The 25,137-nt window shown below is 36.0% G+C and overlaps 2 protein-coding genes across 2 annotated transcripts in view; one reads left to right on the top strand and one right to left on the bottom strand.

Annotated features, from left to right (window-relative positions):
- LOC137385774 (annexin A7-like) overlaps window positions 1–25,137 on the top strand; it is a 40,462-nt gene that overhangs the window by 2,150 nt on the left and 13,175 nt on the right. Inside the window, exons 4-5 of the mRNA XM_068072329.1 lie at window positions 13,314–13,832; window positions 24,494–25,067. Of these exons, the coding sequence (XP_067928430.1) occupies window positions 13,314–13,832; window positions 24,494–25,067 (1,093 nt within the window). The remainder of the gene's footprint in view (window positions 1–13,313; window positions 13,833–24,493; window positions 25,068–25,137) is intronic.
- On the bottom strand, window positions 554–18,557 carry LOC137393102 (E3 ubiquitin-protein ligase RNF217-like). Its single transcript, XM_068079521.1, has 4 exons — window positions 18,450–18,557; window positions 6,600–7,419; window positions 5,784–5,991; window positions 554–1,286 (listed from the first exon to the last, which is right to left on the bottom strand). Exons 2-4 carry the CDS (start codon window positions 7,389–7,391, stop codon window positions 838–840), a joined length of 1,449 nt encoding a protein of 482 aa, XP_067935622.1. The 5' UTR covers window positions 7,392–7,419; window positions 18,450–18,557; the 3' UTR covers window positions 554–837.

Genomic DNA, 25,137 nt, shown 5'->3' with positions numbered 1-25,137 from the left:
CATTCCTATGTTGACACAGTCTATTCGATTTGCTTGAGTAGTTATAGATTACATACATATACTGTACATGTAGTAACAGCTTACATACATGTAGTAGTCACTTCCTTCTAGAATAGTTTGGACAAACGAAAAATTAAAACCACCACACAATCAGTAATATAAAGTAGTATTTCGGATAAGTGATTGTTCTCGCTACAGCGTCAAATTGTCGCTTTTCCCAATTGTTATGCATGATTAGCCTACTGGTTTACTCATGTTTTGTAAATTTGTGATTATTTTCACTCCCATAAAAATTGTTTTTCTTGTTTTAAAAATGACAATTAAGAGATCAGCGTAGTTGCTTTGGTTGCTCCTAGTTCCTATTATAGTGGTATAACCAATTTTTTAGACAGTTTGAAGTGCAGCATCTCAAGACTGCTCAAGTGTGTCAATGCTAATCACATAGAACTTGAGTGAAGGGAAAGAATGTTCATTCTACCCTTAGATAGTACATTTCTACATGTATGTAATATCATTTGGATCAGTTAACTGGCTGAGTGAAATGTTGGTAATGCAAGCTGTGGAACTGAAATTTATATTATAAATAAGGATAATATCATGATAGTACATGTAAATGCATGCTAGAGATTTTGTTAGGTGTATGTACTGAAAACAGGAAGGCAATACTGATCAGCTGCTGAATATAAGATAAAACATTGGAGTGCCTCATGAAATCTTTTTCATCTCTTCTAAGAATTAATTCTGAAAACATTTCGAACATAAAAAAATAATGGCATAATAGCTTTATAAATGTGAGAACTAACATCTTGAAAACTAAAATTTTGAATAAACAAAAACCTAAAGACGGGTTGTCTCATCCTTATCGGCAATTAGCATAGATTGATTATCCAAACTAAACGAATGCTTGGAACTTATAGACATAGAAGACTCTGTTGGTGATTCAGACATTGAGTTGTCTGATGAGGCTGCAACAGGTACATGGTCTGCAGTGAGATTGTCAACACGCTCTAGCCGATGTAATATTTCATCGATGTCCCACTCACTCTCATCAATATCTCTTCTCGGTACAAGCTTATCTGGTCGCAAAATATTTTTGTAACTCAAAATAATGGCGTTGTAGCGCTGTGACTGACGTTGGGCTTGTCTCATCTCCTTTTTTTCTCTCAAATATCGATGCAGTCTCACGAAGCCAATTGCGGGACCAGCAAACAAAGCAGCAACTGCCGCAATGGGCAGTAAGCCAACTAAAACTGCAGAGCCTGCAATCGCCACTATGAGTTTTCCAGCTAAAAGAGAATAACATGCTAATAATTCTGCTGACAATGACAATTCTCATAACCTGGAAGGAGATGCAGGACAAAATGTTAAATATACATATTGTGAATTGTTGGAGTACGCAATAAGCATTAGTTGAGTCATGCATATTTATAAATTTGGAGTTGTCTTCTACATGTTGCTTTCAGTGATATGTGCCCTACACAGGGATTGTTTTACCGATAGCCTGTGAACGAATCTAATAAAACATTTTAGCTTTTGTCTTATAACAAGCTTTCATTTATTGTAGCCTGCCAACATTTAAAACAATTTCAAAAGTATCCGTCAGGGGTTTTCAATGATGCATGCGCGCATCCACTGTAAACGGACTTGTTCTGGTTACTGCAAATCTTTGCGTAACCTCATCAAGGCAAAAACTACTGCACTTCTACTAACGGGTACACGATTGGAGTCTGAATCCGTCGCCTGAACACTAATCTAATTGCGCCGCCTGAACACTAATCTACCGGAAGACCTCTAATTGAACGCCCACCTCTGTTCGAATGCCACCTCTATTTGGTCGCCACTTTGACTGTCTCTGATCTTTATGAATCCATAATATCAAGTGATCAGTAGGAAGGTGTCCCCAAAATTGTATTGATAATGAATCGTTTACATTAATAACAATCAATTTTTTCGTTGTCCAAGTCCAGAGCTTTTCACTTTATCTTTCGTTAAAACCTTGAAAGCAACACCATAGAAATAATCAATAACGGTCACAGGCTAATAGTAGTTCCTTGTTTAACGCTTTCTTGATACTTCGAAGTAGCCTACATATATAAAAAATGGTTTAAATTTACAATGGTAGATGAAATTTCAAAGCAACGCCATAAAAATAATTACTAATTGTTTAAGGCTAATAGTAGTTCCTTGTTTAACGCAGTTTTAATACCTTGAAGAACATGTACGCATATAAAATTGGTTTGCAGGTTTTGGGCCAAGGTTACGTGTTGCATTTGCGCTAAATGCAGCGCGTGAAAGTTTTGCTCTGCCAAAAAATTGTTTGGACGCTAATATCGACTAGTTCAGCGGTGCAGAAAAAGAGTTGAGGCCAGAAGATAATGTGGAAGGCATTGAACAACTAGAAGATGTTTGTTCCATCGAAAGCAACAATCAGAATGCAGCTATCCGAGCAAACGATGGAAATATTTTTGTTTTAAAACCATTAATTTTTGTTTCTGCATGTAATATAAGTATGGTTCATTTATGTCACTTGTTATGAACATATACAATATTTGTATCATTTGATAGATTATTATTATGTAATTTTAATAAATTCAAATTTATAGCATGTTATTTAATAGCATCCTTGCGGCTATCTTAACACGGCTTACAATGGATCGATGCTCATAATTCCACTTTTATTGCACATAAAACGCTAGTTTTGGCTGCAAACTGTAGCAAACATACAATGAGTGCGATGAGTTTTTATGCAACATTGTTAAATATAGATATAAAAGAAAATTAAGTCTTCAAATTTAGAACCAAATAAAAATTGAAAATGCCAACAAATTGCAAAGGCTATAATATCAACGCAGGCCAATGCAAGCAATAGATATCAACTAGTAGAGCTATTTTTCTGTTTCTCAATGCATATTTATTAAGAGATCTTTGACAAGTTAGAGGTAAGTTCGCAGATTTGTTCAATCCAAAAGGCTTAATATCGCTCCACCGGAAAAAGAGAGCAAAATATGTATAGGCGAAATTCGTTTCGCCCATAATAGGGCTAAACTTATCATTCCCAAATTCTGACGAACCATTTGAAAAATACACCGCCAGCCTCTATTTGAGCGTCGCCTCCAATTGACCGCCACTATAAAGGAAGGATTGGAAAATAGAGCGCCATGGTGTTCAATAGGTTTTACGGTAAATGTGTCCCTGAAACACCAATCTGAATGTGTCACCTGAACATTAATCTGAATGCATCACCTAAACGCTAATTTGAATGCATCACCTGAACACTAATCTGAATGTGTCACCTGAACATTAATCTGAATGTGTCACCTGAACATTAATCTGAATGCGTCACCTGAACATTAATCTGAATTTGTCACCTGAACATTAATCTGAATGCATCACCTGAACATTAATCAGAATGCATCACCTGAACATTAATCTAAATGTGTCACCTGAATGCTAATCTGAATGCATCACCTGAACATTAATCTGAATGCATCACCTGAACATTAATCTGAATGCGTCACCTGAACATTAATCTGAATGCGTCCCCTGAACGCTAATCTGAATGCGTCACCAAAAACACTAATTTGAATGCGTCACTTGAACACTAATCTGAATGTGTCGCCTGAACATTAATCTGAATGCATCACCTGAACATTAATCTGAATGCGTCCCCTGAACGCTAATCTGAATGCATCACCAAAAACACTAATTTGAATGCGTCACTTGAACACTAATCTGAATGTGTCGCCTGAACATTAATCTGAATGCATCACCTGAACATTAATCTGAATGCGTCACCTGAACATTAATCTGAATGCGTCACCTGAACATTAATCTGAATGCGTCACCTGAACATTAATCTGAATGCGTCACCTGAACATTAATCTGAATGTGTCACCTGAACATTAATCTGAATGTGTCACCTGAACATTAATCAGAATGCATCGCCTGAACATTAATCTGAATGCGTGGCAGGAACACTAATCTGAATGCTAATTTGAATGCATCACCGGAACACTAATCTGAATGCATCACCTGAACATTAATCTGAATGCGTCACCTGAACATTAATCTGAATGTGTCACCTGAACATTAATCAGAATGCATCACCTGAACATTAATCTGAATGCGTCACCTGAACATTAATCTGAATGTGTCACCTGAACATTAATCAGAATGCATCACCTGAACATTAATCTGAATGCGTGGCAGGAACACTAATCTGAATGCTAATTTGAATGCATCACCGGAACACTAATCTGAATGTGTCACCTGAACACTAATCTGAATGCACCACCTGAACGCTAATTTGAATGCATCACCTGAACACTAATCTGAATGCATTACCTGAACATTAATCTGAATGCGTCACCAAAAACACTAATTTGAATGCGTCACTTGAACACTAATCTAAATGTGTCACAGGAACACTAATCTGAATGCGTCCCCTGAACGCTAATTTGAATGCGTCACCTGAACGCTAATCTGAATGCACCACCTGAACGCTAATCTGAATGCACCACCTGAATGCTAATTTGAATGCACCACCTGAACGCTAATCTGAATGCGTCACCTGAATGCTAATCGCGTACTTCTATGCATAGGGATTGGAAAAAGTACTCAGCTACAAGTAATTTATGATGAACGACATCAACTGATTCGACATGTTTCTTTCATGGCTAAAAAAAATTCAAATAAAAAACTACTTAACAGAGGATATTCGTGTTTGCTCAAGTTACTACAGCTGGCTGGCTAGTCACTTCGTGAAACAACTTGCGTATAGTACTCAATTTAGTCAGTGTTGATAATTATGGCTGCTTCCGTCTTGTTTTGGCTACAAGAAGGTCTGCAATAACTAAATCAGAAATACCTGTTGACAGTAGATAAGCGCATGTGTGGCAATCAACCATTACAAATCTTGGCCCGAGATTTTTATAAGCATTTTAATGTTTTCGTGAGAAAAATCAAACACTTTAATAATAATAAATAATAATACCAAATAATAAACACTTTCAGTGTCAGCCCTATCCTAAAAATATTTCAGTGGATTTATTCGAAGCTCATTGGCATGGTAAATACTGACTCAGTTACACAACCGCCAACGAGGCTCATAAAGGATGAATCCCAGTTTATTAATACTTGAACGACTAAGTTCAGTACTCATCTATTCGTTTTCATCACCAAACCTCCTACATGGTTAACGAGGGCAACCTCCAACTCTCTTGTTCTGAATGAACAAAAAAGGCTTAAAACAATAAAAAGGAGGCACATTCGGAATATATGAAAACAGCATGTTATTGGAAAATCATTCTAAGTCTAAAAGATTTTACACAGCAGTAACATATTAGCAGCACAACTCACTTTATGTGTTACTGTTTTACTGCCTCTTCTCTACTCATTTTTGAACGAAATGTGAGGTAGGTGAGTAAAATGCAAAGATTCTTTTCAGGACTGATGTCATTGAAGTATTTATTTTTTATGTGTGGAGGAAATAAATATTGATTCTTGCATCTCTGTGGACAACCGCTTGTACCCCTAATCAGAAAGCCCTGGACTAGATGAATACAGATCGTGTTATCCATTCCATGATACACGTATATATTTTAATGGCTGCGTAGGGAGCTGCATAATTAGTGCGCGTAGGGAGTTCAAAAACGCCCTTATGCTAAGATCATCTAAAACACCTGCAAACTTAAGGCGACAACTAACAAGGTATAGTGTTGGTCTGAAAAGCTTTTGATTTTTAATCTAGTGCATATAACTTAAATACTACAAGCTATACTCACAAAGTAGGGAGCCTCTCACAAAGCGCCGCAGATGCTTTTTCTTGCCGGACATGAAGTTTTTAGGACATCCTAGAACATTCAGTCGATCATAATGATTGCCAAATAAAAAACGAGCGTGCATTTGTCTCCCTCCGCAAGCATAACAGAAGTGAGTTTTACATCGAGTGCACTGCATGTGATCACATCCTCCAGATCGTTGAATCAGCAGCTAGCAACAAACAGACAAAGCACACTAATTGAGTTTAGGTAGCAAAAACAGTTGCATCCTACCAAATCATGATGAGTGATCATTGTTAGAACATATTATAAACTATTCTTAATATGGGCGTGTAGACACAAGTTAGATGTATGAATGTGTTTAGAAAACTCACTAGCTCGACAAAAAACTCTGCTAATAATTAACCATTCTGTTGCCAGAAAATGAGTAGCACATTCTGTAACAGTTTCACCTTAAATTCAGACTCTCATGGTTAAAAAAGCATTTTGTTGTATCATCTATCAAACTACTTTAAAGCAGTTTATAGTGAGGTTTTTTAACAAATTCATAAATCATGCAAAATTTACCACTGTGAAAATCAAACAGCACAAGAACTATATAATTGAAAAACGTGTTACGCCATTACAGGCAATTAAAACGGTTGCAATCTCATTAGGCAACAAAAGAAATCTCTTCGCTAAATAGTCTTAGCATGATATTCAAAACTAAAAACTATGCTCCGTTTTAGTTTTATATAATTGTGATCAATACAAGATGCTAGCTAATGCATCGAAAATGTAGAGAGAGAAGAAATATAATTTTTCTTAGAAAAGATTTACCTTGCATTTCGGACATCTACGCGCATTTCGTTGCCCATTAGATTGTGACTTGGACCATTTGACAAGAGCTTTTAATCCCTTTATATTTTCCTTACATTTCACACCATCATGCTTGGGTGCATGGCATTCAAAACACCAGCAAAAGCCACACTGGTCGCATACAACTTGATGTCCCATCTTTGTAAAGGTTTCAACTTCTAGAGTGGTGATAATGCAGCAACTTGGACATGTTTTCTTGTTCGGATCTGCATTTGCATTGACTACAAAGCGATGATATTTTTCCAGCACAACATCATCTATCAGCCGGCAGATTATTTCATCCCGAGACACGGGCTGACTGCAATCAGAGGCGGGACAGATCATGTGAACGAGTCCATCTTCAATCTTCTGCTTCATGTATTGCATCATGCAGAAGTCACATACCATCTGACCACAACAAGCCCGAGAACTTGCATTTACCCTTGTCATGCACACCTGGCAGTCATCCTCTATGACGCACCCTTGTTCATATAGGAATGGATTCGCTTCGGGTACCGATTCATCATCCGCGCCCTCTTCATCAAATTCACCATAAAATGGTCGGAGAGGTCGCATAAATGGGCCAAATTCCACTAGGTCAAAATCCGATTCAAACAACTCAAAGTGTTCTTCTTTCAATCGACGACCTAGTTGTGAAGCCGCTTCTACAAAATGCTCAGACTCCAAATGTGTTACAGAACAACCACACGTAGAGTTGTTACTGGAGCGCAAGCTGTTCGGAACAGAAAGTTCCCATTCAGACATCTCAGCCATAGTGCGTCCCGACCATTTACTGCATATGCTAAAACAATATGACAATCTGTATTACAAATACTATTAACTATTGATGACACATGACACTGTGAATGGATTGATGGCGCATCCAAGGATTAGATGTAGACTAAATAGATGGAGGAAGCTTAGAACAATAAGGCTCTAGCATAGTTACACCTGAGTCAAACAAGCAAAATTCATTGGATTATTCGTATCATCTTTGAGAATCTTGGATCAATCATCTATTAAATTCGTACACCCCTTGTCGTATATGTACACCCTTTGTCATATATGTACACCCCTTGTCGTATATGTACACCCCTTGTCGTATATGTACACCCCTTGTCGTATATATACACCCCTTGTCGTATATGCCCGCATGCTAAATTTACAAACTAGTTCTCCTGCAAATAAAAAATACCAAAATCGTTAAGGATTCGTCCCGTGATTGTGCGGTTTTAAGCAATTACGGATTAACTATCTTACAATGTACAGAAACCATTGCAGTATCACGCGCAGCTGTGCCAAGGGTTAAGCGAACTTGATCTAAATCATTCTGCCGATGCCGACTGAAAAACTGACAAAACATGATGCGCAAATGCAACAGCATAACCAAACACCTGCTGTCTGAGTGATGTAATGGTCATACTTAATTGGGGCGGAAGAAAGCAGACGAAAATGTAAAAAAAGTGGCTACACAGTATTATTCAGCATTAGGTAGGTAACTTTACAACTATTTTAGCCTTCAATAAGTTGAAAGGAAAACTCTAGTTGAAAGATGAGTTATTACTAGCGCGTAATGTGGGTGTTCAGAGTTTTAAATGTGGGTGTTCAGAATTTTGAATGTTTCGGAGAAATTGGAGTTGGTAGACTGCATACCCCGGATTAGAAAGCTACATATAAAATGTGTGAATGACAGATATACTAAGAAAACAAGGTTGGCAATTACCTATGCTGTTTTTTCAGGCACTTTTAAAATGACGGCTGGTGGGTTTAGCTAGAATCCAATTAATCAGAAAAGTTGGGACACAAATAATTGCTACATCGAGCATCAATAAGTTCTGTATCAAAATGAGAACCATTCTAAACCTCTATGCGAATTGCAGTTTAATTTAGTTCTGACTCCTACAAGGTTAATGACGGTTAGTACCCATGTATCTTGGTGACTTTATGCTGTATTTGAAATATTATGTGTTAGGAATTTTGGGACAGAACTTTGATTAAACTTTTTTTTTCATAAACGGGAAAAAGCAGTTTTTATAAAATAGCATATCGAACAACATTGTACAAACTGTATTTTGAGTGTTGTGACAAGCACAGTGACAAACACATTGCATTATCCTTACAAAATCAAAGGGTTACGGATAAGGTGTATGATATTTTAAAAAGGCTGTTACGTAGCATCAAACTGGCTATAAAGGAAGGTTTTGTGAATTGAATTTTCTGAAATTCCATTTTATGCACCTGCTTTACACTTAAATTGACAATTATGTTAAAAACGGAATGATACAAAATTACTTCAATCATTCACAACAATCTGCTATTAGTTTACATATTAGTTGTGCTTACTAAATTTCAAGTATCTTGACAAATGCATTATTTCTTCGGTATGACTATAGTGGAGTGAACAAGATTTCAACTAGGAAAACATCACAAAATTTTCTGGCATCTATTCATCATATATAACATGCAGTCAGCCTTGACAAGTTGCTTAGGAAGCATCCTCAAATGATTGAGTACTGCTCCAACTAAAATACCGCAAAACCTGTATTTGAAAGCACCTTTATTTAAATGTCATCTCTATTTGAGCGCCATTATGGGAGAAAGGTTAAAAATTAGAGTGCACTTTTTAATTGAACGCCACTTCTAGTTGACCGCCACTTCTAGTTGACCGCCACTTTTATTTGACCGCCACTTTTATTTGACCGCCACTATTTGACATTCGTAATCTTCACGAACCCATAATAGCAAGTGATCACTAGAAAAGTGTCCACAAAAATGCACTAATAATTGCTCGATTACATCAATAACAATGACTTCATTCATATCAAAGTCCGTTTTCCAACTCCAAGTCTTTAGGTTTTTTGATTGCAACACCATAGAAACAATTAGTCGCTGTGTTAGGCTAATAGTAGTTCCTTGTTTAACACGGCCTTGACACATCAACATATGAGAAAAACGTTTCAGCAACTATGATGCTTTGAACGACTTGCGCTAAAAGCGCACCCGGCTAAAATTTATCATTATTTTCACGAAAGGTTTTTCATATGGCAACGGCTAAAAGTTTTGCTCTGCTAAAAAAACTGTTTAAAGCGCTAATATCAACTAGTTCAGTGCAGAAGAAGAGTTCAGGTCAGCAGACCCTATAATAATATAGTCAAAGCGTAACCTGCCGAGCAAAAAAAGCAAATATTTTTTGTTTAAAAAATGTTAATTTATTTTTCTGCATGTACTATAGTTATGGTTTTTTATGTCACTTGTTCTTGAATATACATATTTGTAGCATTTGATAGATTAGTATTATATAACTTATAAGCTTGTAGGTTTATAGCATACTATTTGTTAGCATCATTGCAGTTTTATAAACTCTGCTTACAAGATATGTACAGTCATAACTCCTTTTCTATATGCACATAAAAAGCCGGTTTTGATTGCAAACTGTAGCAAACATATCAATGAGCTTTTATGCAGCATTGTCAAATACGGTTATAAAATGAAAATATTCCCTCAAGTTTAAAAAAAGAAATAAAAAACCTTTAAGCTCCAACAAATAGCAACCCAAGTTATAAGATCATCGTAGGTTAATTGCAAGCAATAGATATCAACTGGTAGAGACACGTATCAGCTTCCTCGTGCATATTTATTTAGAGATCTACTAAAAAGTGGAGGTAACTTAACAAATTTCTGGTGTCCAAAAGGCTTAATGTCACACCGCCCAAAGAAGAGTGCAAAATATGGGTGACATTCGATTTGCCCGCGAAAGGGTTAAATTTATTTTCTCAGCATTCTTTGTTTGTTCTTTATTTGAACACTTAGCCGTGATACCCGGCGTTGCCTGAGTAATAAAAGTCTTTGGTCAGATATTTTATTTGTATTTAACATACAACAAAATTTGCCATTCTAACGTTCAAACTACATATCATAAGAAAAGTTTTTTGTGTAATTGAATTAAATTAAAAGAGAATATAAAAACAGCTGTAAAAGTTTTCTAACTTTGTCAAACAACTTTTAAACTTCATATCATGATGAAGGTGTTTCGTGCAGGTCAAATAAATTAAAAAAAATAAAAAGACTATAAAAAGGTTTACATGTAAATGTGAAATAATTAGCAAGTAATAGGTAAATTTAGTCGGTTTTGCTATGATTACAATAGAAGATGATTTTGCAATGATGCAATTAAAACGAAATGAGAAAACAAAATAAAAATCCTGAATATGTAGAATTAATAATACCAATTCTTGCTGGAAGTGTGTGTGTATAAAGAAGGTTACTGTTACACCAGAAGCTATTCATCAAAACTTTGAATACGACGACACCGGTACCTTTCGATCCCGGTACAAATGTAAAAATGAGATATCGGACTATCTTTGTCTGACCGAATGGAGAGATAATGTTGAGGCTCTTCGCACGGAGACAATAAAATTATCTGCGTGAGAATTGGCCTTGACCCCAAATATAGTAATTGAACCTTACAAAAAATATTTCTTAACAGACGCGTCGCAACACATGGGTGCATTGATAAAATAATCAGCGTGCGCTATCACTGGAGCGACACGCGACACACATACTTTGAGAAATATATATATAGATTTACCTCTAATAAATTGCCACTCTAAGAAAAGGGTTGAAAAATAGAGTGCCATGGCGTCAAAATAAAGGTTTTACGGTAATTACTAAATGCAACAAAAAATTTCTGAAATTTTTTTAAAAATCGTTGATTTCTACATGTCATTTAGAGCTACAGTCAGATTAAATCTTCAGTAAAGCTATCAATTTTACATTTGTGATTGCACTTTTGCTCGATTCCAAATTCATTAATATGTAGTCAATAATTCTTCAAGTTCAAAACTCTGCGATCTTTAATGTTAGTTAGATTTGTAGCTCACAGAGCTCTTAGGCACAATATATATATATCGCCCCATCAAGTTTATGGTTTCAAGTTTAAGTTCTCCTGAATAGGCTAATAGTCCTCACTGGTACTGTGGTTTCTTTCATTTAATAGCTGTCAGCAGTTTAAGTAGACTAGAGCAGATTAGGGGTGGAAGTCACATGAGCACAAAAGCGAGACGCTGTGCAAAAGCAAGACGTTGTGGAGGGTGCCATGATGGAACCAAGGAATGGTTAAATTTTGTTTTTAAACACTGGTCCTTTGCAAGTTTGTTATTAATATTAACTAATTATTAATAAATTCTAAAAATAATGACAAGAGTTATCGACTGTTGTAATAACTCCCTTTGCAATTACTAAACTGGAAAATTCATACTGCGAAATAGAAGGAGATATTAGCTTTTTACAAGTCAATTAGTTGATACCAACTAATTATTGAACTAGATCATAAAAATCAATCTTTCAAGAGTTGCTGAATATATTAGCTCTTTTCATATTTACTACACCACAAAAAGTTCATAATCACTCAGCGGGAGGGAAAAGCGAAAGAAAAGCCTAATTTTAAAAGAATGACAACTAGTTAAGATTTCACCTTAATTAACTCAATAGTGGTATTTCATTTCAAATAATAATCTATATATATATCCAGTGGAGGCTGAATAATTCGGACTTATATAATTCAAATTTCTGCTCAATTCAAACATTAGTTCAAGTTCCTGTCCTTCTATATTGCTTTCCATTGTAAATAGTCTGACTAATTCGAATTAACTCTGGTTAATTCAAACTAAAAAATGGTGAAAGTGTAAAAATAAACGAAGCTGAATACATCAGTATTCGTCGCAATCACAGAATCTAGCGCAACTGCTGTGACATATAATCCTTGTTAACTGTGAGAGGTGCGTCAATTTAATAAGTCACGCTCCAGATTGGCAGCTAACAAATAACCTTGATAGAGCAAGTTGCGCTACTGGTAGTCATTTTTATTCTGTGAACTTGAAAAAGGTTTTAGGAACAAAAATGCACTTTGTACTGGATTTGAACTCCGTACCTCCAGTTCTGGAGACAATGAGCGTACTCATTAAACTATTTTTCCGTCTAAACATGGCAATTAATAATAGTAAAGATATTCATTTTATCGGTTAAACTACGCATAACATGTAACGATTACCAGCTGGCTTCACGGCCTTACTAGCTGAACGCTTGTCAATGTATGAGTAATGGAACGCTTATAAATAGTTGCAGGTAATGTAGTGTAAAGTGCAGGTAATGTAGTGTAAAGTGCAGGTAATGTAGTGTAAAGTGCAGGTAATGTAGTGTAAAGTGCAGGTAATGTAGTGTTAAGTGCAGGTAATGTAGTGTAAAGTGCAGGTAATGTAGTGTGAAGTGCAGGTAATGTAGTGTAAAGTGCAGGTAATGTAGTGTAAAGTGCAGGTAATGTAGTGTAAAGTGCAGGTAATGTAGTGTAAAGTGCAGGTAATGTAGTGTAAAGCAGACATGTCTTTAAAGCTTTAAAAATGACTCGAATCAATTTAATTTTCATCATAAAACTAGCTATTCAATTCTCAATTATTTAGCTGTCCTAACTTCCAGTGAATCGATTCAATTCTTTAGACAAAATCAATACTCCATCTAGCTTGCGTGTTCAGCCTTTGCTCTGAATAGAAGTTGCTCACTCACACAAATGTTGTTGGGTAATTCCTATGCAGAACAAGCTTGGAAATAAAATAAACATTGATTGTTGCAGTTTTATTTTATCATAGGACAGTTTCTCAATGCGCTAGTGTTTACGTTTACAAAAGATGAGATTTATTAAAGTTGCTGGGGTCATCGATCTATGGGGTCCGTGATGATGTCCCATGACTGCTGGGGTCCTCGGTCTATGGGGTCCATGATGATGTCCCATGACTGCTGGGGTCCTCGATCTATGGGGTCCATGATGATGCCCCATGACTGCTGGGGTCCTCGGTCTATGGGGTCCATGATGATGCCCCATGACTGCTGGGGTCCTCGATCTATGGGGTCCATGATGATGCCCCATGACTGCTGGGGTCCTCGATCTATGGGGTCCATGATGATGCCCCATGACTGCTGGGGTCCTCGGTCTATGGGGTCCATGATGATGCCCCATGACTGCTGGGGTCCTCGATCTATGGGGTCCATGATGATGCCCCATGACTGCTGGGGTCCTCGATCTATGGGGTCCATGATGATGCCCCATGACTGCTGGGGTCCTCGATCTATGGGGTCCATGATGATGTCCCATGACTGCTGGGGTCCTCGATCTATGGGGTCCATGATGATGCCCCATGACTGCTGGGGTCCTCGATCTATGGGGTCTGTGATGATGCCCCATGACTGCTGAGGTCCTCGATCTATGGGGTCCATGATGATGTCCCATGACTAAATACGCGCTCTGCCGGAGCACTGGTTGCAGGCGGAGTGCATAGAATCTCCATAATTTCAGCCAACCTCGGCATCTGCTTCTTGTGTTTACTACAACACTCTATACATGGACTTGTGTGAAGGTTTACAATGATGAGAATGACAATAAAATTGTTTTCTACAGTTTGTCCAGATTGCGTATTGAACAGGACCAGAGCATGACATTTCTCATTTATAGAAACTAGCTACCAGATTTGCATCATCGCCAATACTCGAGTGATATCACACCGTATTAGTCAACACATCCCTATATATAGCTTACAATTACGGCAGCAAAAGCAACAACCATCAAAACAAATTCTGCCAGCCGACATATACAAACAGCCAAAATAGAATAATACAGGTAAAATTACCTTTGTGTAGCAGCCAACTCATGACGTTCAAGTAGTTCAGGCTCTCAGCCAATATCACACCCTGAAGGAGCAATGGCTCTCTTCTTCAGTTTGTTGAAGTCGCCTACTCTGTGCTCCACTGGCTGATTGACGACAACAGGTGTCACTGGCTGAACAGAATGTGGCACCCATTTCTTGAGTTCTAAAATCAAATACAATTTAGTGAAAGCTATCAGTAGGTGAAAGAAAATTGAAAGCATCATAAGTAAACTGCATGCAGCAAATTGAAAGTGTGTCGAATTATTACCAATGTATACATTGCCACAACAGAGCGGCAATTATCATTATATACCACCATGTACACCATCTGATGCACACACTGTCAAAGGATCATCAGTATGCACTACATTGAATGTGTCCATAAATACATATACATACATACATGCATATTTACATACATATACATATATACATACATATGTATACCTCTTAATTAATTTTTTATTATTGTACTGCTATTTATAAAAAAAACTATTTATAAATCAATTTTTTTCCATTATTTGTTCGTAACAGAAAATCTGAATATTTATTATATTATAAGAGTTATTGTTTATTTATCAACCACTACTAGTAGCAAATGTCAAATGAATGTTGTGAATAACAAATAAATGGCTAATAATTACAACTATCAATCATTTAGATAATAGACAGTTGGAGATAGTTTAAAATACACCAAAAATGAAAAGCTTGGGATAGAGCAATAATAATTAAAGATAATGCTCTCTCCTTCATTCATTTACTAAATTTAGACTCCTTTATTCATCTCATATTAAATATAGCACAATAATTACCTAAATAAATAGTAAACTACTTACCACTGCAGGCACTGCTACGTCTGAGGAAAAGGTGGTATCATCACTAGCGTTAGTCCTATCAGTGGTGTCCATCATATCTATAATATGATTATAATAATAATACTGTAAAAAATGAATGTTGTTAGTAAGTTCATAAAATATATTTACTAAACATTGAATAAATTAGTGAAATCACAAGACTAGTGAAACTACTAATTCAACGAGAGAAAATCTTGTCAACAAACCACAAAACTGAGAACAACTAGACCAGTGAGCTAGGTTCAACTTACCTTTAAGTTCCTAGTGATAAATTCAGACAACTGCGTATGATGAGGCCTGATGCTTGAATGAGATGTAGTTACATTCGTTCGCATGACGATCAAAACAGCATAGCTAAACTTGTTGTCAATGCACAGGCAAACCATAGAACTATACTATGTCATTGTGTGGCGCATAAATAGTAATACTACATACTATCGACGAATAACACATTCGCAATGATATTGAGATTTATGAAAACGTTAAACTTGTGCAGCTGGCATTACGGGACTGCACTTACAATTAACTGATTGGTTTAATACGATATCACTGCCGACAACAGATTTTCCATCAATTTGGTAATAAATTAGTAATCATAGAGATACTAATAAAAAAGAGAAGCATTGACTCAAGTCTTTTTGCTTATTGAAAAATATAGACTTGAGTCAATTTGTTTATGATGACAGTAAAGAATCAATTCAATTCTCACTAGTAAAATGTACCGAGTCATTTTAATTCTACAGTAAGTAAAATACACCAGAACATTGATTCAATTTGAATCGTTTGTAAATTGAGCCTCAAGGCTTGCTCGAGCAAGCATGTTAACTCGAGTGCCCATCTCTGGTGTCAAGGTAATGTAGTAAGGCAATGTAATGTTTATAAGCATTTTTTTACCCATGCAACGCGGGGCATTCCACTAATTGTTATAGAAGTTGCCATTTTGGAATCTTTGCTACTATTAAGGTTTACCTACTTGTAATGTTAATTTCATTTATGTGGTCCTCAATATATAGAGATAAAACTTGCACACTGAAAGACACTCTAGTTACCCTCTCTAACTAGGCCACACTAAAAGCTGTTTTCAATTTTTTTCAGTCACATATTCAGAATTACGCTGTGTTAACCGGCTTGAATGGTTTTAATATGTCTGTAACTCGCACACAAGCACTCACTCTAAAACCTCATTTTATAACTTAACCCAACCATGATCGCAGGCACAACGTACAGGCCGGTAGATGCAGCGAGGAGCGTGTAAGGACAGTAAAACTAAAAAAAAAATAAATCAAGAATAGGTCACTTCAAAAAGAGTTAAAAGATTTGAAAAACTATTCAATCCAACAAAATCAACATACTCTAGCCTATATTATTTTGAAGCATCTCTTCTCGAAAACGTCTACTTTTTACAGTTTTACCGCAAGTGGTATTGGAAAAAACTTTGGTTTTGGAAGTGTGTCATTTTATGCCTTTATAGCATCAGAAATCGAACTTGCTACACACAGCTCGTTTTTTCACGTATGTGTTCTGTAGATTATTTACAAAGCTATTTTTGAGCAAGCAATACCTAGAAAAATACCAACAACTATTAGTTGGCACATAAAAGTAGAAGTTGAAGAACTTTTTTGAGACTTGACTGCCCGATATTCGTAACATGACAAGCTTGATTTCCAACGCAATAAAGACCAAAAAAATTGGCATACATACGTACCCAAAGTATTTTCTTTCAATGCCAAATGCAATAAGGAGACATTTCTGAGAAGAACTAATTTGAGATAATCTAGATTAGAGTACGTAGGTTTTGCCAATATGAATTTCTATTCAAATCTTCATACACCGTTTTGAGTGTCATACTTTCTTTATCTTCTTTTTCTTTACGTCACCTGACCTTAAACTGCCGTACTACCGTCATACCTATCGAACAGTATGTTGTGCCCATGACCATGACATAAACAATGACATATCAAAACATTCCGATTGTTCAATCCTGAAAATTAAAATTATTTTTCAGGGTATTCTTAGATAAAATAAGATTTTCCCACTAAGACTACACATTGTGCGTTAAAAAAGAGTGGAAGCAGAATTTCAACTTGAAAAGATTCGTTGATTTGGCAATTTTCAGTGTTTTTACTCTTCTATAGTTAGCATATCTCTTAGATCTCAGCGCTCTTATAGTTCTAGACTGAGGATTGATACTATTGACAAGTTTGAACAAAAAGAGTGTATGTGCCATTTTCTGCTTCATGTGGTGAGTTTTATTAATATCTTTAACAAATGATAGTTCGAATTATTCAACACAACACTTGACATATAGTTTGTGTCTGGCAATTTTTTCATTCCTGATTGAAAACCTGTGCTTTCTCTCATTTTCGTAAAACTAACATGACCGTTCAATCTGACTATAAAACGCAAGGACTGGTTTTGAACACTTTATAGTTTTTTTAACAAGCTTGTTCGATTGAGATCCTATGATTGAGAAGCAGATTCAATACAAGATCTAACAATAGAGAACTATGCTACTTTCCTTTTTTCATATCTGCATCATTTAAAACTCTGCGAAGCATAGCTACTGTTTGGTGGTCTTAGAAATAATAGTATTAATATGAGAGTCCCATTTTATATCTTCCTACAAAGTAGCTAATTCCCAAATAACTATTGAGGATTCCCAAATTGAGGATCTGTCAAATGTTTAGCACCAACTTTAATAAAAGAACTCTTACAGACATTAAAGTTCACTTGCCATTCATCAACCCAATTACTAAGCTCTCTAATATCGTGTTGCAATATATTACTACCAATGCTATAAAGTATAAACTAAAGCATCATTCACAAACATACGACACAGCGGAGAAACTTGTGATGGTAAATCATTTATATCTAAAAGGAACAGCAATGGCTCAATAATAGATCCCTGAGAAACGGACGATTTTACAGATCGCAATAATTCCTGCGACAGTTATAGATGAGGTTTAGAGAGTGAGGCTCAAGTGGTGATGTATATTACGTTGTTTACAGCCTGCAATCTCCCCATCCTCACTTATCCTTCTTCAGTTCTATCATTGCCAAATTACCTACAAAACCTGTTAGTTCTACATTTAATATGCCCAAATTAACAAAAGAGTTCGAGTCACAAAAAGTCACAGCAAGCTAAAAATTCAGCAGCCGTCGTTTCAATCTACAATTTGTCAGTTTTAGCGAATATACATTCATTTTCGCTTCGGATCTATTAGTCTTTTGTATATACACTGAACACAACAGAAAATAACCAAGAAGCTGATCTACCTATACACCTTTTAACAGTTGTTCACAACAAGATTTCCTCGGAAATGCCGCGGAGTCTTCTCTTCCCTTCGTCGTGTTTGGAGTGAGTCAGGATTGGCAATAAGGATGAGAACTAATCAAAATATAAACACGCCTGGGTTTCTAATCATTCGTATTTGAACAACCATATGGACTATACTTGTAAATGAATACAAATGTTTTGGATAAAATACGATTCAAAGAACACAGCCTATGTGCACCAACTGGTGCCGAACCATGTACGGGCGAAATGTATGAGGTTGGTTACGCAGCTACTCCCCGATCATTATTACAATTCCATTTCAATCCAGCCTCGTATAGGACACTGTTTACCGTATATCGCGACTCCAAAAAAGAAAAATTTCCCCGCTGCGAACACCTATCTATCGATGCTATGCGTCGCTCTACTTGACACATAAAGTGTGTTTGCCAATACAGTATGACAAATAACTAAATACATGTAGTTATTATCTATATTGTGATAACAGTTCAGTAAGGTGTAGAATTGACGATTTATATTTGGTAAGTACATTGTATGTATGTACATGTACAGTCTGTACGTATATGTATTTCGTTCCCATATTATTACGGAAAGTTCGAGGAATGAATAGCCTAAGCGACGCATTCTATAACGTTTTTACAAAATGATTACTGACGAATCGCTATATTAGACATGTACGTATTTGCTCTGTTTCCTATACAGGTAAATGTATAACGATATCTGTTATAACGATATAAGGTAGTTAGTGTTAACATGATTTTAACCTACATTTTGGTAGTATGATTATACCTATGCTATAACGTGATGAATGTGATATGTTTGTACTTTTAAATTGTTAAAAGCACAATCAGATTGACTTGGTTGAATACTCCGGTAGCGTTCGAAGAAATAACTTTCTAAGCTCTATATAGTTGTTGAGCGACCTCGTTTTTTCAGTCGACATAATTTTCTATCAGGTCTTGGCGAGATTTTGTAACTAAACTATGTATCTTCAAATATTCTTTAAATGATTTTCATAATATTCGCCAGCAAGTCAATGTCGTCTGCGCTTATCAACCCTCCGCAATTATCTAGAACTTTAACAAGTTAACATAATGACTATTATATTTAGATTTTCTGCGTGGTCGTCGTAATTTTGTGTCGTTATTATTTGGGTGAAAAAGGGCACAAACAATTATAAAATTTACGCTTTTGTACATAGACCTATTAACTATACTAGACTGGGCAATGCAAACTCATGGTGTTCTACTAAATAGCTACATTCTTTGTGACGAAACGTCGTTGCTTTGTTCACTTCCTACTAGCCAGGCAAGTAAGTCATCTTTGCTTACATTGAAAGAATAAAGAGACATTTTTGTTGCTACATGTAATTTGACATAACTACTAAAGTGCACAAGATATTTGTTTCAAATTTTAGATATAAAGCATATACACTATGCATTTTTTACTATGCAAATTTGTAAACAGAAAGTTGAATATTTCATATGTAAAGTGCGAGTAAAATTGTATATTGATCTATTTCAAAAATTTTGCAAAATTATCAATGTTGCCCTATGCTATAGGCTAACATGTCAGGTAGCTAGGTGTACAAACTGATTTCAAATAAATACACACTAGGAAATGGTACACTGATTGCAGTCTACCATCAGAAACATTGTAGAAAACAAGCGACATATGGTACACTTTTCTATACATATTGTGAAAGGCTAGACATGACTAAAGACGACCAGTCGGCTAAGCCTTGAACTGAGATTATTCTTGTTAATAGCTACCTTTGTAGCCTCCTGGTGAATTCATATCCTGACATATCGATTGAGTCATGCTAAGCGCTTTGGATTTATTTTCTTTTTGTAGTAATGCAACCAAATTTTTCTGAATATGTGTCGTGTTCTGAAACCTTTAAAGCTTGTGGTTAAGCGTGTTGACTTTTTTTAAAAGATTCGAGCTACGTATCTCTGGTGCAATCGTTAGTCTACCTCGTGGGCGCTTATATAGAGGGTCGGGAGTGACCTCTTCAGATTGCTTGGTGGCTGTTGGCTCTTCAGAGCAAAGTGAAGGCTCCATGGCTGGCTCATCTCAATCCAGTGTACATGATGTAGATGGTGTTGGTCGGCATAGCAGTCGTCTATGCTTTGGTTGCGAGTATTTTGGCAGAGAATCAAATATACTTGGTGCAGCAGTTGGGGTTAGTATGGCAACCATCTTCATACCGGGAAGTCTACGATAGGAGTCTATTGTGAAATGATCACTGCAGAGCACAGAGTATTTTGAAGGCATTTAGTTCTTCCTGTCTAGGTGTTTTTTTCGATGGAAAGGTGTGGAAACTGAGTTTACTGTCCTTTGCTGGAGTATTAGAACACTCAAATGCACAGCAAAAATTTCTACACCCCTTACCCTGCAAAATAATCAATAAACGATTACGTTCTTATGAAACTATCATAAAGTAAAAATCTTTTTGATTGGGCTTAGCTACACTCTTAAATATAGCACAGCCATCACCATACTCATGTACTAACCTATGCACACCTGCCATGGTGATCAAAAACTCCATGAAATTGACAAAACTTTGTCTACTACGCACTTGGCACCTCTTTGTGTGAAACAAATGTTCAAATTTTTGTGCCAGCAATGAACTTTGAAAAAACCATTATTTGTTTGCATATCTCGAAACAATCTACAATATTCCTTGCTCTATATATCTAGATACCTCTCACAACCACATTTGAAAACAATAGCAGCAAAATTTACCTTTGAATCCTTTCCAGTGCTGGTATTTGCTCCACTTTCTATGGCTTTCTGCTTAGAATTATGGCCTGGACTAGGTAAAGTGAACAAAGCAATGACGCTGCATAGCAAAGAATGTGACTATTCAAGTGGGACACAATGCTGAGCTGTGATGCATTAAATTGCCGAGTCTAGTATAGTTAATAAGTATGCTTTTGTAGATGCCCAGACCAGGTCACTCAAACTCTCGCCTGTTGGGCTTATAATTTACAAATTTTCCAATGTCACCACTTTATTGTTTTATTTTGCAATAATTTATATATATATGAATTAGATATATAATATATATCATTCCATTATATAATATATATATGTATATTGTTATATATATTATTATATTAAATATATAATATTATGTATTTATTAATATATATATTATATATATGTTATATATAAAAATGAATATATATATATGTATTTATAGGAATTATATATATATTACGAATGCGCGTATAATTAATATGCATAACAATGACATAGTGTTACAAACTATTGATCTTCTACATCGAGCTATTAACAGAAAAATTGATGAAGGTTATATTGTGGATGTTTAATTTTACGTCTTATTAGTCATTGTTCAAAATATTTTTTGTAGTTTTTATTCACCCAATGGTTTCAAAAAGGAATTTTCTAAACATGCAATTTATTGTTATGTAAGGTAGCCAAGTACAGAATACATATCTGTTGTTAGGAAGTGTTGATAAACATAAAACATTAATTCATTTAGGTCTGGCCTAAAAATGTATTCAATTAGTTATTCAAAACTTTTGTTGCTAGATTATGCAGTTCTCATGATAATTCAGTTTGCTTGAGGTTTACTTTAATTGAGATTGATACAGTATGAGTTTGGAATGCTATACTAACTTTGTTTGCATAGTCCATGTGGGCCAAACTTATAAAAACTAGCTCAAATCTTAAATAGCTTCAAATTGATCGACTAAATATGCTCTAAAATGCATTAGTTGTTTTGCATAAAAAAGCTAGCGTAGTTGGTTAGTTCAACTTTATTCCGTTCATTAGCATGCTATGTCTGGAAGGACTCGTTTACATACAATTAATAGACTAAATTAACAGTTAACCCCGTAAAAGTATAATTTAAGCCCAATAAAAAGGTTTCTTGGAGCTTGTTGTCTGCTGCTTTTTGCAAATATCTAATATGGAACCATTTGCATCCTGCTTAGCCATGCATCCTTAATAGGAATCACTTGACCAGACGGATGGGTATATATTATACTATATTATATACTAGCTGTGCCACCCAGCATTGCCCGGGTGTTAAAAATCAACTAATAAACAATGAGAGGTAATGAGAGTTGCCTGCCACTTGTTATTAGCCTGGCACATTGCTAATGAAAAGTTTCACTAAGCTTACTAATAAGAGCTCGGCTTCTAATGGCGTACACCATGACTTTGCATTATGGTATTTGCTCCCATATAGCGACATACATGTATATGGCCTACCTAGTCTATCAATCTCTATGTCCGAATCGGTATGGCGTTGAACTGGTGAATCTGAGGGTCCGAGATCAAATCTTCGGTACGGATTCTTTATTCCAAGATTCTAATAGCTATGGCCGGACGTACTTACAGATGACCTACGATCAACTTTGAGAAATATATATATAGATAGTATATATTATATTAGATGGAAAATCGAAGTATTATTAGCTCATGCAAATTATGTAGACTTTGTTTAATTGTGGGTGGATGAGTATCAAAGCATTGACTAGTTACTCTAAAACTATGTCTATAAAGAGTTTGAAAAATTAGTTTATTTTAATGATATATATTTAATTCTTTTAAGTCGGCAAACTGCATCATGCGGCTTTCTGACATTGCATAGTTCATTTGCTTGCTGCATGGTAACCACTAACAGTAGCTAATTTTTTTAACTGTGTTCTCCAAAAAGATTCTCTGCAAGATACACCCTATTTCAAATCTTATATTAAAATTGAGTAGTTTTACTATTTTCCCAAAATCGGCAATAAAAAACGAAGCCTAAATTGACAAGAGCCAAGTATCCTGTTTAATTTTTTTTTAATATTGTTAAGGGAGCAACACAATCAACATGAATTTTGGTGTGTACAATCTCTAGGAGTTTCTGATTCTGCTGCAACCAGTCAAAAGCATTTTAGCAAAGATTTTGATCAACCGATCTGACTAGTAAGTTACCCTTATCCAACTATCGCTTCTTACAAGCGCTTTTGGTTCCAGAAGGTTCTCAGTAAGTATTTGGTCTAGAAAGGAAATTTTTTTTGAAATAGCTTAGAAATAGCACAAGTCAACACTTTTATTTTGTACAAAATCACAACAAACTTCCCCAATCTAAGCTTCAAAAATACAAAAGAGCATTGATTACACAACTTCTAAAATTCTACTCATGACTCCTCATGGCGCTTGATGGAAACATGTCCTCTGTAGTGCAAAATAATGAAACTATTATGATGACAAAGTTTCAGTGCACACTATGATGTACATGACTAACATGAGAGGTCACAAAAAATGTGTAATATTATTTTTTGTTCTTATAACCAATAATCTCCTGCATTTTAAAGGGGATTTAGAAATGATTTCTCTCAGCTATTTTTTCCCATTATTATGGGATGGAGAAATTTAGCAAATCTAGCTATTTTATGCTGAATAATATGCAAGTTTTAGTTTAAAGAAATGCCAATTACTTTTCAAGTTATGACAGATTGCATATGGCCATGTTGGCTTTGGAAATTGGTTTGAAAATTAATTCCAACTTTTAAGAGTTAAGCAATGCTAATACAGAGTGCTCAACACACAGTCTGTAGCTAAATCAATAGTTTCAAGAATATGTTGTATTTATTATTCTTCATCATCACTTGTCTTTCTTTTCTCCCTTTATATATAATATATTTACAATATATATACATGTATATATAAACACTAACAAACTATTTGAGTTGAAAGCATGCTGTCTCAACTGTTTCGCAAAATGTATGATGATTTTTTGTATTGTTTTCAATTTACATTTTCAAAGTGATGTAATTGTGTGTATATAATAAAAATTTCCAGTTTTAATATGTGATGTTCGAGGTGCTCAGGTATGTGAGCCATGACAAGATCTTACATCATGCAAGCAAACAACTATTTTTATATTTCATCATTGAAACCAAGCGCTTTGTTTAATCGATGTGTATTTGATTTGATGCAATGGCCTTCAATGAATGTGACCATTTGTAAATATTCTGATACTGTCCTTTTAGAGCCAGTCTTCTAAAGAAATCATTCAACAATGAGTTATCCGCCTCCGAATCCTGGTTATCCCGGATATCCACCTCCGGGTGGAGGCATGCCACAGCCGTCTCCTGCACCTGCTGGTCTTCCTTATCCAGCGCAGCCTTACCCTAGCCAACCTGGATATCCTCCTACTGGAAGCTATCCTCCACCAAACGGTTCTTATCCACCCCCAGGAGGCTCCTACCCTCCTGGCGGCTCTTACCCTCCTGCGGGAGGTGCTTATCCACCAGCTGGTGGTATGCCCATGCCTGAACAAGCTCCTTATCCAACTGCCTCACCCTATCAGCCACAACCCGCAGGTGCGCCTTATCCATCAGTCGGTGCTGGTGGAGCAGCATACCCTCCTGGTCCTTCTGGCAGTTTTCCAGCACCTGCTAGCAACTCCCCATATCCGGCAGCCGGGGGCTCCTCATATCCCTCATCTCCTGCTGGTAACTCATCACAACATGCACCAAACACCACTCAATCTGCTGGCCATGCTAAAAAGCCTGCAAAAGTCAAGTCAAAAGGTGGACCAGATTCTACCACTTTCTATGTTATTGGGCAGGAACCTGGTGTGAGTATTTCAATTGGCTGCAGAAGACTGGTAGTCATCTCTTTTGCTGAATATTGACTAGAAGTTATTA

This window comes from Watersipora subatra, chromosome 1, assembly GCF_963576615.1.
Source record: "Watersipora subatra chromosome 1, tzWatSuba1.1, whole genome shotgun sequence".
NCBI classification, from domain to species: Eukaryota; Metazoa; Bryozoa; class Gymnolaemata; order Cheilostomatida; family Watersiporidae; genus Watersipora; species Watersipora subatra.
The sequence above is the reverse complement of the archived record's forward strand: the minus strand, read 5'-3'. Positions and strand labels throughout refer to the sequence as shown.